The following is a 14,782-nucleotide window of genomic DNA, read 5'->3' on the forward strand; positions in this document are numbered from 1 at the left end:
GCTTCTATCCCTGATACTAGTTATTGCTGCAGACACTCTGCTTTCCAAGGTCGCCCCTAACTTGTTCTGATTTCGTGTTTTTCTCTCATTTTCTCATTCCTCTTCTCCATTTCTCCACTGATGACCCTGCCATTTACCCAGGTGGTCCACTGGAATTCGAGAACATGGGCCTCACCTGGCTTGTGCTCACACTCCATGGCCCTTATAGGTTTTGTGCTGACCTGCCCCTGATACCTGCAGCATTACCCAGGCTCCGTGTTCCCCTGCCGCCTCGCTGTGCTGTCCTTTGTCCCTGCTGATCACCGTTTCCCTTCCTCCTGCCCTATCCTGAGGCTCATTTTCTCATAGGCAGCCCCATGGAGCCACAGGCCAGACATGGCGCCCTTTTGCGGCGATGGCCAACACTGCCTCTTGGTCACCACGAGCTCCTGAGAAATAACGTTAGGACTTGAGTTGGCTTTAGAGGCATCATTGACCTTTGTATCAAAATGGATGATACAAATGGAAAGATTGTGGGCTCTATTTATTTATTTTTTGACTTCAAATACATTGTCTAAGCTCTCAGAAACTCAAGGGTTCTCATCTGTAAAGTGTGTATAATAACTCTTGGATTTGAATCTTGTCATGCAATTTGCAATTCTGCATACACTCAGACACACACATGGCAAGTGGCCCTGTTGGAGATTTTGAGCTCACCTACATCCTTTCTAGCACCTCAGTCTCCACAGGCTGATGGATATGTGGCAGGGGCCGGGCCCCTTTGCCCTCGTTACCATTTCTAACTGCTCTTCCACAGTGCTGCCATTTTGGGTTGAAACTCGCATTGCAAAACGTGCAGGGTGCTCCCACCTATGACATTCAGGCCATTTGCTAGGATCCTGTAGTTTTTAAGTGCAGTGTGTTGATACAGCCCATCTCTCAGAATGGTCACTCCAAGGTAAAGGATCAGAGCAGTGTCCTAACTAGGAACACCGCTGCCTCTCTCTCTTGGGACGTTAGCAAGAAACCATCTGTGATTGAGTAGAATCAACAAGAAGCATCCGAAAGATACTAAAAGAACGGGCTCCTAAACATAAAAAAGAAAAGCATGGCCATTTGCACCGCCAGTGACTTCTCACTTCTGTTCCCTCTTACCATCCGTGCCTCCTTCATCGCATGAAGAGAATGTAGCCCACTGTCAGGTTTTGCCGATATTTCTCTTCAAGTCTGTTTAGATTCCCCTGGAGTCTTCTCTCCCTTGTAAGCAACTTCGGTTATAAGCAAAGTAACAGAAGCTGTGCATTCCCTGCCCTGTAGCTACATGGATGGAAGGGATGAACAGAGTTTATCCCCGTGCGAATCTTTGGAAAACATTGCTGTAAAGCAATGAACTGTGAAGACCTATTGTGTGCAAGGTATCTAGAAGTCAACCACTTACTGACACTGTGGAGCAAAAATTTACTTCAAGCAAAGTCAACGTGACCAGAAGCCTGTTTGTTGCCACTTAGTGAATTTCTGGCCCTCCCAAATTTGAAGTCACTTACAACCCCAGTGTTAATTGCTCTTGGTGGACTGGATGGCACTGTGGTTGGGGAACCTGGAGAGCTTCATAGTAGAAAAGGACCTGATTTCCCCATCAGGGGCTCACGGTCTACTGGGAAAGAGATTAACCAATAAGCGAAAGCCAGGACTGCAAATGAATACTTGTTTTAGAGGAGAGGAAACACTGTAATTTATTTCAGTATCTCTACTGGGGTGGATTTCAGAAGTTGAGTTTCTTCTTTTGTAGATTTTTTTTAAGCAGGTATCAAACTAACTTGATGGAAAATGTAAGTGTTGTACGACATCATACTAAAGAATGTGAGTAAATGACAATATTTATTCTCTGTGCAGGGTCACAAGAGGTAGCAGTAAGGCATACCTCTCTCTCCCAAACACATCTGATAGGTGGGAGGAAGTTGCCTCACGGTGACTTGCTGTAATGAACTGAACAGGAGCCCGCAAAGGTTCTCTGTCTTGTACTCCATTAGGGAGGACTTAAATACCAGAAAAACCAGAAGGCCCAGATCCAGCATGGCATAGCCCCAGATTGGATGTTAGCTAGCATAGCATGACAGCTGTCATAGTAAGAGTGGCCAAACGGGAAGAGTGGCCTACATATGATAGTAGGACTCTCCCCGCTCCATTATACATACACTCCTACGATGCCCAAAAGTACGTGAATAGCCTCAGAAAATTTAAAGAACACCAAATATGTGAGGTTTATTAAAATTTTGCTACATTCTTCATAGTTTATAATGGATTTGAATATAATTATGAGATTTTTAAATACGAACTTTGCTTCATGATTTACCTGGGGGGGTTCAGTTGACTGAACTTGAGTAGACTATTCACCACTTCATTAAAACTCAGTAGCACTGAAGGTTGGCTTCCATGTGATGCATTAAGCTGGCTATTGCCAAAGAATTACCGTGCAATGGATTCCCCAATATGGCCTGTACCGAAAGCGTAGAGAATACCAATGAAATGCAAATTTAACAGTTCGTCTTCCATTAACAAAAAATTATTTATGTAAACACCAGGAGAAGAAACGGGCTTTCAGTAAGCAATCTACATGCTGCTGATTTTAAATCTCTTAGCGGAAACAGATTGCTGGCACAAACTCGCATTTACTGCGGAGAGAGATGTAGAGTCTCGCAATGAAGATCTCTGTTGCTCGGGGATAATGTTTTAGGAAATGGAGATTCAGTTAACGTTCTAATGAAAAGAGCTGTTGTCATTTGGAAGTGAAAATCACACCCCAACATATTTTAAAACTAGACATTTGTTTACTTTTGTTCCCTACTAGCAGCGAAATCAGGTACTGTGTTAGAGCAGATGGCACAGGAGAGGTGGGCTGCAGGAAACTGATGTGTTCTACTATCTGCAGAACAGATACTTTTTGAAAACACTACCACGACCCATAATACAGTCATGGACTTAAGGGCTTTGGGCGAGTCCCGCTGATGTGCGCGGCCTTCCATCTCCTCCACAAAATCCCTGCCACGGTGGACGCCCTCCCTGGCGTCTCTGTCAGGCTCCTCGGTCTCCTAGCACTTGCACAGGCCCGGAACCAAGTCTGCCATCACTTTCCAGGGGCTTTGTTATGATTGAGTAAGATGGCCTTTCCAAGAGATCTCTGAGCACGGGAACACCCCTCCCGATGCCTCGCTTCTCTCGTGGCGGTTACTGGCCCTGGTCTCCCGTCGTGTGGCAGCTTTGCTCAGTCCTCAGAGTAAACAGTCACTTCCTCCTGCTTCCTTCTGTGGCGTGAACATCATTTGGCACGCTGGCCCCATCTTTCCTGCTCTTCCCCGGATGCCTCCACCTGTCCCCTTCCCTCTCTACCGCGCCCCGACCCAGCACGCTACGCCGGGAGCAGTCGGGTGTGCAAAGGCCACACGGCTCTGGGCCCTGAGGCTCCCTCAGAACGACTGTTCCTAACGCTTTTGAGAATCTAAGATTCCAGAATGTCATCACAGAAAAATGGACAGGTGGGTGGACCCACTGCAAACAATTTCAGCAGGTTTCTGGGACTCCCTGCAGCGCATTCATAACCGGAGTGCCTTCTGGGCCAGCAGATAACCTCCTGACGGTTCTGTTGACATCGTGCGGGGGCAGAACCGGGAAAGCTTCCATCACCCATACCTGGGCCCTACCCCAGCAGGTGCCACAGAGCAGGGAATCGCGGCATCTAGAGCCGAAGGGTTTTCAGAGTTGTTTATTTTTAAGGGGGATACGTTTTAGAAATCAGGGTTTGAAAGAACTTTTCGGTCGTGACCACACATAGGAGGTTTCTTCAGAACCCAGCTCCACAAAAAACTGCGTTTAAAAAAAAATTTTTTTAATGTTTATTTATTTTTGACAGAGAGAGCATGAGCGGGGGAGGGGCCGAGAGCGAGGGAGACACAGAATCCAAAGCAGGCTCCAGGCTCGGAGCTGTCAGCACAGAGCCTGACGTGGAGCTCAAACTCATGACCTGTGAGATCATGACCTGAGCCAAAGTCAGACGCTCAACCGACTGAGCCACCCAGGAGCCCCCAAAACTGCGTTTTGTTGGCTTTTTCCTGAACTGACTTGTTGCGGCCTGTTAGGCCTTTCAGGATGAAGTGCTCCTGAAATTTTAAAAACAGGACACAGAGGGGCACCAGAGTGGCTCAGTCAGTTGAGTGTTGGACTTTGGCTGAGGTCACGATCTCGCCGTTCACGGTTTCGAGCCCCATGTCAAGCTCTGTGCTGACAGCTCAGAGCCTGGAGCCTGCTTCGGATTTCTGTGGCTCCCTCGGTCTCTGCCCTTCCCCTTCTCACACTTTGTCTCTCTGTCTCAAAAATAAGTAAACATTAAAAAAAATTTTTTTTAAAACAAAAAAAAATAGTACACAGAGCCTCAGCCCCCTGGATTCTCTCTTGCCAGCATTTGTTGGACAAAGAGTCTTTTGAATGGCTTAATTTGGGCATGATTCAAACCTAGTGGAAAGCCAAACAGACCTCTGTTTTGACCATTGGCCCTAATGTGTTTTTTTCTTTAATGTTTGTTTAAGGGAACTTATGGCATCTTGGAACCTTCAGAAATAACAAAGAGGGAGTAAAGGCTAAAAAAGGTTACAGTTGGGGGCATGGGTGGCTCAGTCGGTTAAGCATCCGACTCTTGGTTTTGGCTCAGGTCGTGATCTCACGGATTGTAGGTTCGAGCCCCGCATCAGGCTCTGCGCTGAGGGTACGGAGCCCGCTTGGGATTCTGTCTCCCTCTCTCTCTGCTCCTCCGCACCTTGCTCTCTATCTCTGTCTCTCTCTCAAAAATAAATAAACGTTAAAAAATTTTTTTAAAAAGGTTACAGTTTCTGAATATGCCATTTAGCCAGATAATGGAGCAAAATATTTTAAAAGAAACGTTCCATCCTGTGGCTTGGTGTGCTTAAATCTTAATTTTTTCTTCTTTTGTGATGTCTTTATCTTCATGGAGTCTTCTTTGCCTGCCCATTGTTCAGCCGTCCCTGTTAGAACTCTAGTTCTGTGAGCTGTCTGTTTTGGATGCAAGTGTAGACTGGTGTTTGGATACTAATGAGGATCCTGGGAGGCAGGGGTGGAGGGGCATATCTCGTGTGTTTTCCCTGCTGGTCTAGGACAATGGGCATCAGCCCCTTCTCACACAGAACCTCTGTCTATTCCAGCCTGACAGCAAATTCAAAACCAGACTCGGATGTGTTGGAAAGAGCTGGTCAGGTTTTATCAAGGGCAATAGCATCCTCTGTTGAATTTTACTGCAGTAAAAATTCTGATGGAGCCTTTAAAGTATCAGACCCTTTGGGGCGCCTGGGCGGCTCAGTCGGTTAAGTGTCCAACTTCAGCTCAGGTCATGATCTCATGGTTCGTGATTCAAGCCCCGTGTCGGGCTCTGTGCTGATGGCTCAGAGCCTGGAGCCTGCTTCAGGTTCTGTGTCTCCCTCTCTCTGCCCCTCCTCTGCTTGTGTTCTCTCTCTCTTTCTCTCTCTCTCTCTCTCTCAAAAATAAATAAACATTAAAAAAAAAAGTATCAGACCCGAAGACTGATTCTTTGCCTAGGTTTGAGGGGCCAGGGGTGGGTGGCAGGCACTTGTCATTTACAGATGTGTTTTCCGGCCCCCTCTTCCTTGCAGGTTATGGCCACACTGTGCCCTTGTCAGATGGAGGTAAGGCCTTCTGCATCATCTACTCGGTCATCGGCATCCCGTTCACCCTCCTGTTCCTGACAGCAGTGGTCCAGCGTGTCACCATCCATGTCACCCGCAGGCCTGTCCTCTACTTCCATGTCCGCTGGGGCTTCTCCAAGCAGGTGGTGGCCATCGTCCACGCCGTTCTCCTCGGGTTTGTCACCGTGTCCTGCTTCTTCTTCATCCCGGCGGCCGTGTTCTCCATCCTGGAGGATGACTGGAACTTTCTGGAGTCGTTTTATTTTTGTTTTATTTCCCTGAGCACCATCGGCCTAGGGGATTACGTTCCTGGAGAAGGCTACAATCAAAAATTCAGAGAGCTCTATAAGATTGGGATCACGTGTGAGTAGCCAGGCTCCCGGACTCTACTTCCTTGGCCTCTTTTGCTATTCCCACACCCCTCCTCACCTACCAATGAGGAGTCATTCATAAAAGCCCTGATCTCTTTTTCACTGATAAATCTGCAAACTCTTTATGCAAAAATCTTACTGCTGAGACTTACTTTTTTCCAGGTACTTAAAACTGCTGATCAGTTTCTTACTAATAACATGACTGATCAATCTCTTACTAATAACATTATAAATTACAGCGTAAAAATGCACCACACAAAATATACTGGATTACCAACTTTTTTTTTTTTAATTTTTTTTTAAACGTTTATTTATTTTTGAGACAGAGAGAGACAGAGCATGAACAGGAGAGGGGCAGAGAGAGAGGAAGACACAGAATCCGAAACAGGCTCCAGGCTCTGAGCTGTCAGCACAGAGCCCGACGCGGGGCTCGAACTCACGGACCGTGAGATCATGACCTGAGCCGAAGTCGGACGCTTAACCGACCAAGCCACCCAGGCGCCCCTGGATTACCAACTTTTAATTAAAAAAAGAAAAGTTGCTATTTTTATCAAATGTTTTAAGTTCCAGAAAACTAGGGCTACAATGGAGCCCATTAGTAATCGATCGTGTTCTTCAATTTACCAGGAAAATCTTAAATTCGGATAGCCAGTGGTTTACAATTTTTAAACAGTTTTTTAAAATTCGGTATGATATGGAAGGGCACCTGAGTGGCTCTGTCAGTTAAGCGTCTGACCAGCTCAGGTCATGATCTCACGGTTCGTGAGTTCGAGCCCTGCGTCAGGCTGTCTGTTGTCGGCACAGAGCAGGCTTCGGATCCTCCGTCCCCCTCTGTCTCTACTCTCCCTCTGCACATTCTCTTTCTCTCTCTTTCTCCCAAGGTAAATGAGTAAGAACTTAAAACTCAGTATGATATGAAGAACTTAGAAATTCTTAATTTTTGTGTGCTCCTTTCCTATCTTTTGCATCTTGATGTATAACAGTTTGCATTTCTGCTGTCTCAAGATGTTTTCAAGACTTGACTCATGTCGTGTCTCCTAGAAAATCTTAATAGATGCTCTGTCCTGGCCCTGTCTTGTAGTCTTAACCTGACAACATGCTTCGTTGAATTATGTATATTTTCACATCTCCATTAAACCACGGGCTCCCCCAGGACAGAGACTTCCCTCACAAACCCCAATGCTTTGAACAATGCCTTGCTGCCATACGAGTTCCATAAATATTCACCAAGTGGTTACAAGGATGATTTCATATCTCCTCCAGTTACCGTAATTATTTTCAATGTCCACATAATGTTCCATCCCTGGCTATACCATAATCTAACCATGCCATGGGGGCATTATAACTAACACTACAGTAAATATTTTTGTACGTTTACACTTTTTCTACTTTGCTGTCTTTCCAAGAAGTGGGATTGACGGCCCAAAGTGAATATGCCTGTCCTGTGACTCACAGAACACAGTGACCCGGTGCTTTCCGAATGGCATTATGAGCTCAGACTGTCCTCAGAATTATGTGGGCGTAACGGTTTCCACTCTCACAGGGTGGTATAGACCCGTAGCATTAGGGAGGGTCTTGTTGCACTTGGTACCTCTGGTAAACATTATCTCAACTTTTTTTTTTTTCACCCATCAGGTAAAATATTACCTCCTTGTTTTAATTTAGTTTGTTTATGACTCCGAGAAGTTGAGTGTTTCTGAGACTGTGTTTGCTAGCTCTACTTTTCTCTTGGGTTTATAGTCTTCTCATAAATTCTGCCCAACTGTCGCACACCTCAGTTTTTCACATGACGCTAAATCCTTTCGGATCATCTTCACACTCGTAACAATATGAACCGGGTTTTCTGGAGCCGTCTACATAGCATATGTGCTGACTGGAGCAAAAGAATATTCCAGAGGCATATTGGGTTGTGGATAGGGTAGAATCCCACAGTTTTTACCTGAAACCCCATGGATATTTTTGCCAGTGCTTGATCAAGGCTTCACTAAACACTAGATAAAGGAAAAGGAGGGGAATTGTCAATGAGTTCGACAATGTCATTGCTATTTCTAAAATATACCATGCTGTCATCAAAACTTAATAGCCAAATTCTAAAGATGCTAGAACCACATCTCCGTGCATTCTTGAGATAGTCCGCCTCCTCGTTCCCACTATGCCGCTCCTTCTAGCCCGCTCATTTGTTTTCTGACAGTCCTCAAGCATTTTACCACTAGGCCATGAAATTGGAATTTTTGTTATTTTTAGTTTTCATTTCCACTTTCCTGTTCCTTTCCATGATGGAATTTTTTTTTTTTTCTGGAAACCGATTTTAAATGTGTAGGAACTGAGTTAAAAGCACCATTTTCCCCTCACCGAATTCAAAGAACACCACTCAACCTGAATCAACGGGTTATCTTTTATTTCGGAGTAAGAAGCTGGCAGAGTCAACCGGTGAGTGTGGTCCGTGTGGCCCCAAAATAACTGTCCCACAATGGACAGCTTAGTGGGCAGCTGGATCCCGGTCAGGTGCAAATCACCACACGCCAAGACCTGTTCCCCGTATGCATCCATTCCTGGAAGGATTTTCAGTTAGCTTACTTCTCTCGCGACACTTCTTATTCGGTAGTGGAAATACTGACACGAGTATTGAGTGCTTAAGAAAGTGTCACCCTCTGTTCTGAGCACTCATGACCATCAAAAAGTCTTCTGACGTGTGTCACTGGCTTTTTGAGAGCCGCTGATTATGAGGCCGAGGTGGAGAGCCCTCCCCCGGCACGTTACCCTTGTGTGGCGGGCATTGCAGGATGCTACTTACCTTTAACGATGCCAGGTCAACCCCATCTTTTTGTTTCCTCAAAAATTACACCCTGGGATCCTGAGCATCCCACGTTTGCACAAGGGTAAGTCATTCTTCATTTTCCTGTGGGTAACCCGTCTTGGAGCCACGGACCTCAGAACGTTCCTAGAAATTCGGAAAGCGGCAATGACTTGATTTCACGCACACGCTTTCCGTGGCGTCCCTTGATTCATCCGTGACTCGAGCCCACTGAGACACTGTCTTTTTTTTTTTTTTTCTCACTCAGGTTACCTTCTGCTTGGCCTCATTGCCATGCTGGTAGTTCTGGAAACCTTCTGCGAACTCCACGAGCTGAAAAAATTCAGGAAAATGTTCTACGTGAAGAAGGACAAGGACGAGGATCGAGTACACATCATAGAGCACGACCAGCTGTCCTTCTCGTCCATCGCAGACCAGGCAGCCGGCCCAAAGGAGGACCGGAAGCAGAACGAGCCTTTCGTGGGCCCTCAATCCTCTGCCCACCCCGACGGCCCCGCAGGCAACTGAGGGCTTTGCCGTGTTGTGCGGGAGCAGCCGGGTGAGGGCAGCGAGCGAGACCCTTTGTCTTGTTTATTTGTATGAGAACGTAGACACCAAGATAGTATTTTAACAAATACCTACTGTCCAAAATATTTACAAAAAAACAAAAAACAAAAACAAAAAACAAACACACAAAAACCCCCCCAAAATAACAGAACAAAGGAAGCTTTTACTCTGGAGGACTGTCTAATATCCGAAGAAATGGGATGTGTACCTATGATTCCCATGGGACAAAATTACCTAGACTTTACTAATGGGTAAAGAATACTTGAAGAAGTGTGCTGCGGTGGAGAGAAGTGGATTTTATATTTTTAATTGGGGATTTGGGGATTTGCATTTAAATCGTTTTAGCTGATGGCTAAATAGAACATTTATATTTAAAAGGAAAAAAAGAGAGAGAGAGAGAGGCATAGAGATGTGTTTTATAAATAAGTTTATGTGTACCAGTCTGCATGTGCCCATCCAAGATCATTATTTTTGTAGAATCTAACTTAAAACTACTATTTATAATGAATAGGTTGCCATTAACTGTGTACAAACAAGTCCAAATATGTTTATATCTTGTACATAGAGGGTTTAGGTCACCAGATCTCAGCATACTTCTGAACCCAAGATTGTAGATACTTTTCCTTTTGATTTCTCTTTATACTGAAGAATCGAGAGTTGCTACAATAAAATAAGGGAAATAATACACTTAAGAGTGAGTTACTGTCATATTCTACAATAAATGTTTCTACCCTTTGCATTGGAATGATACCACATGTCTAAGATGTCTGTAAGCGTTTCTCCGGAGGTGGACAAACAATGAAGAATATGATTTGTAAAGGAAGTTATTTTGTGATTCGTAGTCACCTAGTGCGAAAGCCCAGATCGTGAATTAATCAGAGAGTTTTTTAAATTTACAAGCTGACATCAATAAAAATCCTAGCTGGTTGCAATCTTTATGCTTTAATGTATCAAGGAAAGCTCTCGACTATGCAGATAATATGTAAGGACTCCTTTATAGAAACCATTATGGCAACATGTAAGTGATACACACAGAACACTTAAGAATTCTAGAAGAGAGGGGCGCCTGGGTGGCTCCGTCGGTTAAGCATCCAACTTTGGCTCAGGTCGTGATCTCACAGCTCGGGAGTTCGAGCTCCGCGTCGGGCTCTGTGCTGACAGCTCAGCCTGGAGCCTGTTTCAGATTCTGTGTCTCCCTTTCTCTCTGCCCCTCCCTCGCTTGTGCGCTCTCTCTCTCTCTCTCTCCAAAATAAACATTAAAACGCTTTTTTTGTGGCGACAATTCTAGAAGAGAAAAAGACCCTGCGTGACAACTGATGCCCAGTGACCCCCTCACCTGCGTCTTCTCTCCCATGGGTACCTGCCTGGGAGGTGGTGCTCGAGATGTTGATAGAAATCTGTGCCCTGCTCATGAGGCAGCTGAGCAGCGCGACCTCACCTTGGGGACGTCACTCAGAAACATCTCCATGACGTGCACCCTGAGCACACAGTTACCAGCCTTGCCCTGCTGGCTGCTGGCTTACATGAGCAGGGCCTTCTTCGTTGTAGGAGATCCCATCTGGCCTCAGAGCAACAAAGCTGTAAGAAGGATGTATCTCGGCTCCAGAGCTTCGGTGATGCTGTCAGTAGACCCCCGCTCCCCCCCTTTCCAGTGTTCAGTTCCAAACGTGTTCTGTTTTTCTGGATCTGGGTGATGCTGGGTGATCCAGTAACACGTTTCTGTCTGCACCCCATGCTAACCGTGTCCCCATGGTGGAGACTGCCCTTAGACGGGGTTGGTGATTGGTTAAGGAGTGGAACAGAGACTCTTTAGAAAATAGGGACATGCATCAAGGACATGATCGGGTCCGGAAAGTTCGCTGTGACCACAGTTCTTGGTATGGTGTAGGGGCGTTGAAGGATAAAAATTGCAGAAACGGTGGATTTTACACGGGGAGAGTGTCTTTATATTCAATGCGGGAAAAAATAACAAGTGCCACCACCGCTTGACTAATCTGAGTGGCGAGTCCAAACTACAGAGAACGAGAAAGAGCAGAACGGGAAAACTTGGAATCAGGATGCCGTCAAGTATCAAAGTGTCAAGGTCATTTTCAAAGCTTTTATGAAGCTGCAGAGAAGACACCCTTAACGCCCTTCAAATTGCTTTTGTTGTTTCTAATGTGAAGCAGGGGGTCCAAACGTGGGGGGGCAAGTTTTGTCTCCCGCACCCTTTTGGGTGCAAACTATAAGGCAGCGTATCTTTTCTATGCTTGTCTTTTGTCCTTGACCAGTGGGCAGGTGCTGCCCTGTGGTCCGGAAGGCGGAGCGAGCTGTGAATCAGAGAACGGGCAGGACAGGCAGCGTGCAGCAGGCCAGCGCGGCACCTGCCAATGCTGACCTTGGAACCCTCTAGCTGGAGGCGAGCAAGGGTGCAGCTGGAAGTGGAAGTGAATATTAGCAAAGACGATTGGGAGTGATGAGTAGAGGATAAGCCCAAGGATCCAGCTCTTGCACTAGAGTGTTCTAAATTGAGTTCTTAAGAATCTTGGGACGCCTGGGTGGCTCAGTCGGTTAAGCGTCTGACTCTTGGTTTTGGCTCAGGTCATGATCTCATGGTTCTGGAGTCCAAGCCCTGCACCAGTCTCTGTGCTGACAGCGTTGAGCCTGCTTGGGATTCTCTCTCTTTCTCTCTGCCCCTCTCCTGCTCTCTCTCTCAAAATAAATTAAAAAAAAAAAAAAAAAATCCTGTAGAAGGCCCTCGGGATAGAGAAGCGGCAGAGACCCTTGTCCTTCAAGGACAGCACTCCTGTGTGTGAGTGTTAAGTTACATGTGTCCAGTAGGTAGGTTGACATTCGGTGCAGCAGATACGCTCAGTGTGAGCAGAGAACAGCGTGTTGGTGGAGGAAGCGTTCTTACCCTCCCAGAAGTCAGAGGCACCGCATAGGCTAGGAGCAGCCTCCAAAAGGAGGTAATAAAGGAAATACACAAAACAGACATTTGGCCCAGATGACTCCGTGTATGAGACTGCAGTCTCCGTATGCCCCCAGGAGATTTAGAACGCCATATGTTCAAAAGTCGAAGAGGAAGATGCGTGGGTGGGAAAAGGGAATGCTTTCCAAACAAATAAATACGATGTGACTTAAGGAAGAAACGTCTGGGAGTTATCAGATTAATAAGACACGGGGTCACTTTTCTCACCTGACAAAATCATGCCCACACTCCACAAACCAGCCTTCTGTGCCTTTTGGAAAATGGATGGGGAGATACTTACAAATCTGGAGACGTCGAAATAACTGAAAGATTCAACGCAAAACCTTTTAAACCCTTTAAAGCTATCAGTAGTACGATGTCTTCGTGAGAGCGGCGGATCTTTGCTTGGAATAAGAGTTTGTTTTCAAGTTGGCCCAACAAGCACGCCCTGCAAGGTGACCGTAAGATTCGCTGTCTCCTACTCGGAATGCAGTGAGCAGAGCTTCATGATTGTGTGGCGTATGGTACAGCCATCCCATGCCGAGGAGGGCTGTGATAAATACTGATATCCTCGAGTGAGGAAACCAGTCCTCTGGGATCGAGTTTCCGAAATGCGTACGTGGTCAACCGGATCGTGCCTTGGCAAATTTAGAAACGAAACTTCCTTGTGATGCCGAGCCTGAAATCATATGGAGCTCAGCTACGTATTTGTTGCTGCCCAGTACAATTTTCAACCTGTCTCTAACAGTTTTAAAGCTTTTCCCGTAGTGATGTATTCTTTTCCAAGAGTTCTACTTTATGAAAATTGGGTGCATCCGAGTGTTTTGTGTGAAGGCAAAACATGAAATTGTTTGCTGAAGACAACTTTCCAATCATTTATCTAATAGGTATTGTCAGGCCAATTCAGCTTTCTAAAATACAGTAAGAATGCAGTGTGTGGGTGGCTCAGTCAGTGAAGCTTCCGACTCTAGGTTTTGGCTCGGGTCCCGATCTCATGGTTCGTGGGCTCGAGTCCCGCATCGGTCTCTGTGCTAACAGCACAGGCCTGCTGGGGATTGTCTCCCCCTCTCCTTCTACCCTTCCCTCAACTCGCTCACATGCTCTCTCTCTCTCTCTCAATAAACATATAAAGCAAAACAGAGTAAGGAACCCAGAAGTAAAACTGTAAGTATTTTCACAGCCTGGCAGTGAAGCACATTTAATAAGCCAGCCCCTTTTCTTCCCTCATAGCTTACCCACACTTTGCACACCGCTCCGATAAAGTGACTGCTCTGGGTTCGAACCCACAGAGAATACAGGAGAGCAATGCTACCCAATAGTTCTCAACGTAGGAGTTAGCGTACTCTTCGTGTTGTAATTTTTGGTGGCAAAAGCATTACAAGTCTCGGTGCAAATTGGCAGGAGTCACTGGGCAGTCCTTACCTTAGGCAGCCTTAAAGTTAATGCCGTGGCTCTGTGCCTCTAAAAGCGTCCACGGTTCCTGCACCCCCCACTTGGATCCCCTGTGCCACCTGCTTGGAGAACCACGTGTTAACAGCTAGTAAGTGCACTGAGAAGGGCTGTTGAGAGCCTAACATTGAAAGGCAGACTCAGACTCAGAAAGGAACTGCCTCACAGAGCCCTCCCAGGCAGGGGCAAACAGCCCCCAGGATAGCTAGCACATTTGTTTGTTCATGTTATTTCAATATTGTAATTTTCCTAACAATGTTCAACTACTGTTTGCCTATAAAATGATTAAAATTAGGTTTTTTAAAGATTTTAAGTAATCTCTACAGACAACGTGGGGCTCGAACCCACAACCCTGAGATCAAGAATCGCACCCTCCACTGACTGAGTCAGCCAGGCTTCCCTTAAGAGGTTTGCTTTTCTTTCTTTCTTTTTTTTTTTTTTTTAATGTTTATTTATTTTTGAGAGAGAGATAGAGTGTGAGCAGGAAAGGGGCAGAGAGAGAGGGAGACACAGAATCCGAAGCAGGCTCCAGGCTCTGAGCCGTCAGCACAGAGCCCGACGTGGGGCTGGAACCCACGAGCCACGAGACCATGACCTGAGCTGAAGTCGGACACTTAACCAACTGAGCCATCCAGACACCCCAAGAGGCTTGCTTCTTAAATATAACTTCCACTGTCTGAAAACTTCATTTAGGCTAAATCTCTCATTTTTCAGCATGAGATAGCAAGGTTGTGAATGTATTGCCTTGCTGTCATTTACCTGACCACTAAAAACTTCTATAAATAAATTAGTATTTATTTTTAGTTGGAGAAATTGAGTTCTGAGGGCTTTTTTCATCCTCTTCCATTATTTATATAAATTATGATCATTATACGTATATGGTCACACATATACCTCAGCACTTCCTTTCCATTTTTTTTTTTTTTTACTTTTTAAAAAATGTTTATTTATTTATTTTAAGAGA

General features: G+C 45.7%; 1 protein-coding gene across 1 annotated transcript in view; it reads left to right on the plus strand.

The window, feature by feature from the left end:
• KCNK1 (potassium two pore domain channel subfamily K member 1) overlaps positions 1-10,104 on the plus strand; it is a 53,913-nt gene extending 43,809 nt beyond the window's left edge. The window contains exons 2-3 of the mRNA XM_027046901.2: positions 5,655-6,050; positions 9,121-10,104. Of these exons, the coding sequence (XP_026902702.1) occupies positions 5,655-6,050; positions 9,121-9,380 (656 nt within the window). The 3' untranslated portion in view covers positions 9,381-10,104. The remainder of the gene's footprint in view (positions 1-5,654; positions 6,051-9,120) is intronic.
• Positions 10,105-14,782: the final 4,678 nt, after the last annotated feature.

Source organism: Acinonyx jubatus, chromosome D2 (assembly GCF_027475565.1).
Source record: "Acinonyx jubatus isolate Ajub_Pintada_27869175 chromosome D2, VMU_Ajub_asm_v1.0, whole genome shotgun sequence".
Lineage (NCBI taxonomy): Eukaryota > Metazoa > Chordata > Mammalia > Carnivora > Felidae > Acinonyx > Acinonyx jubatus.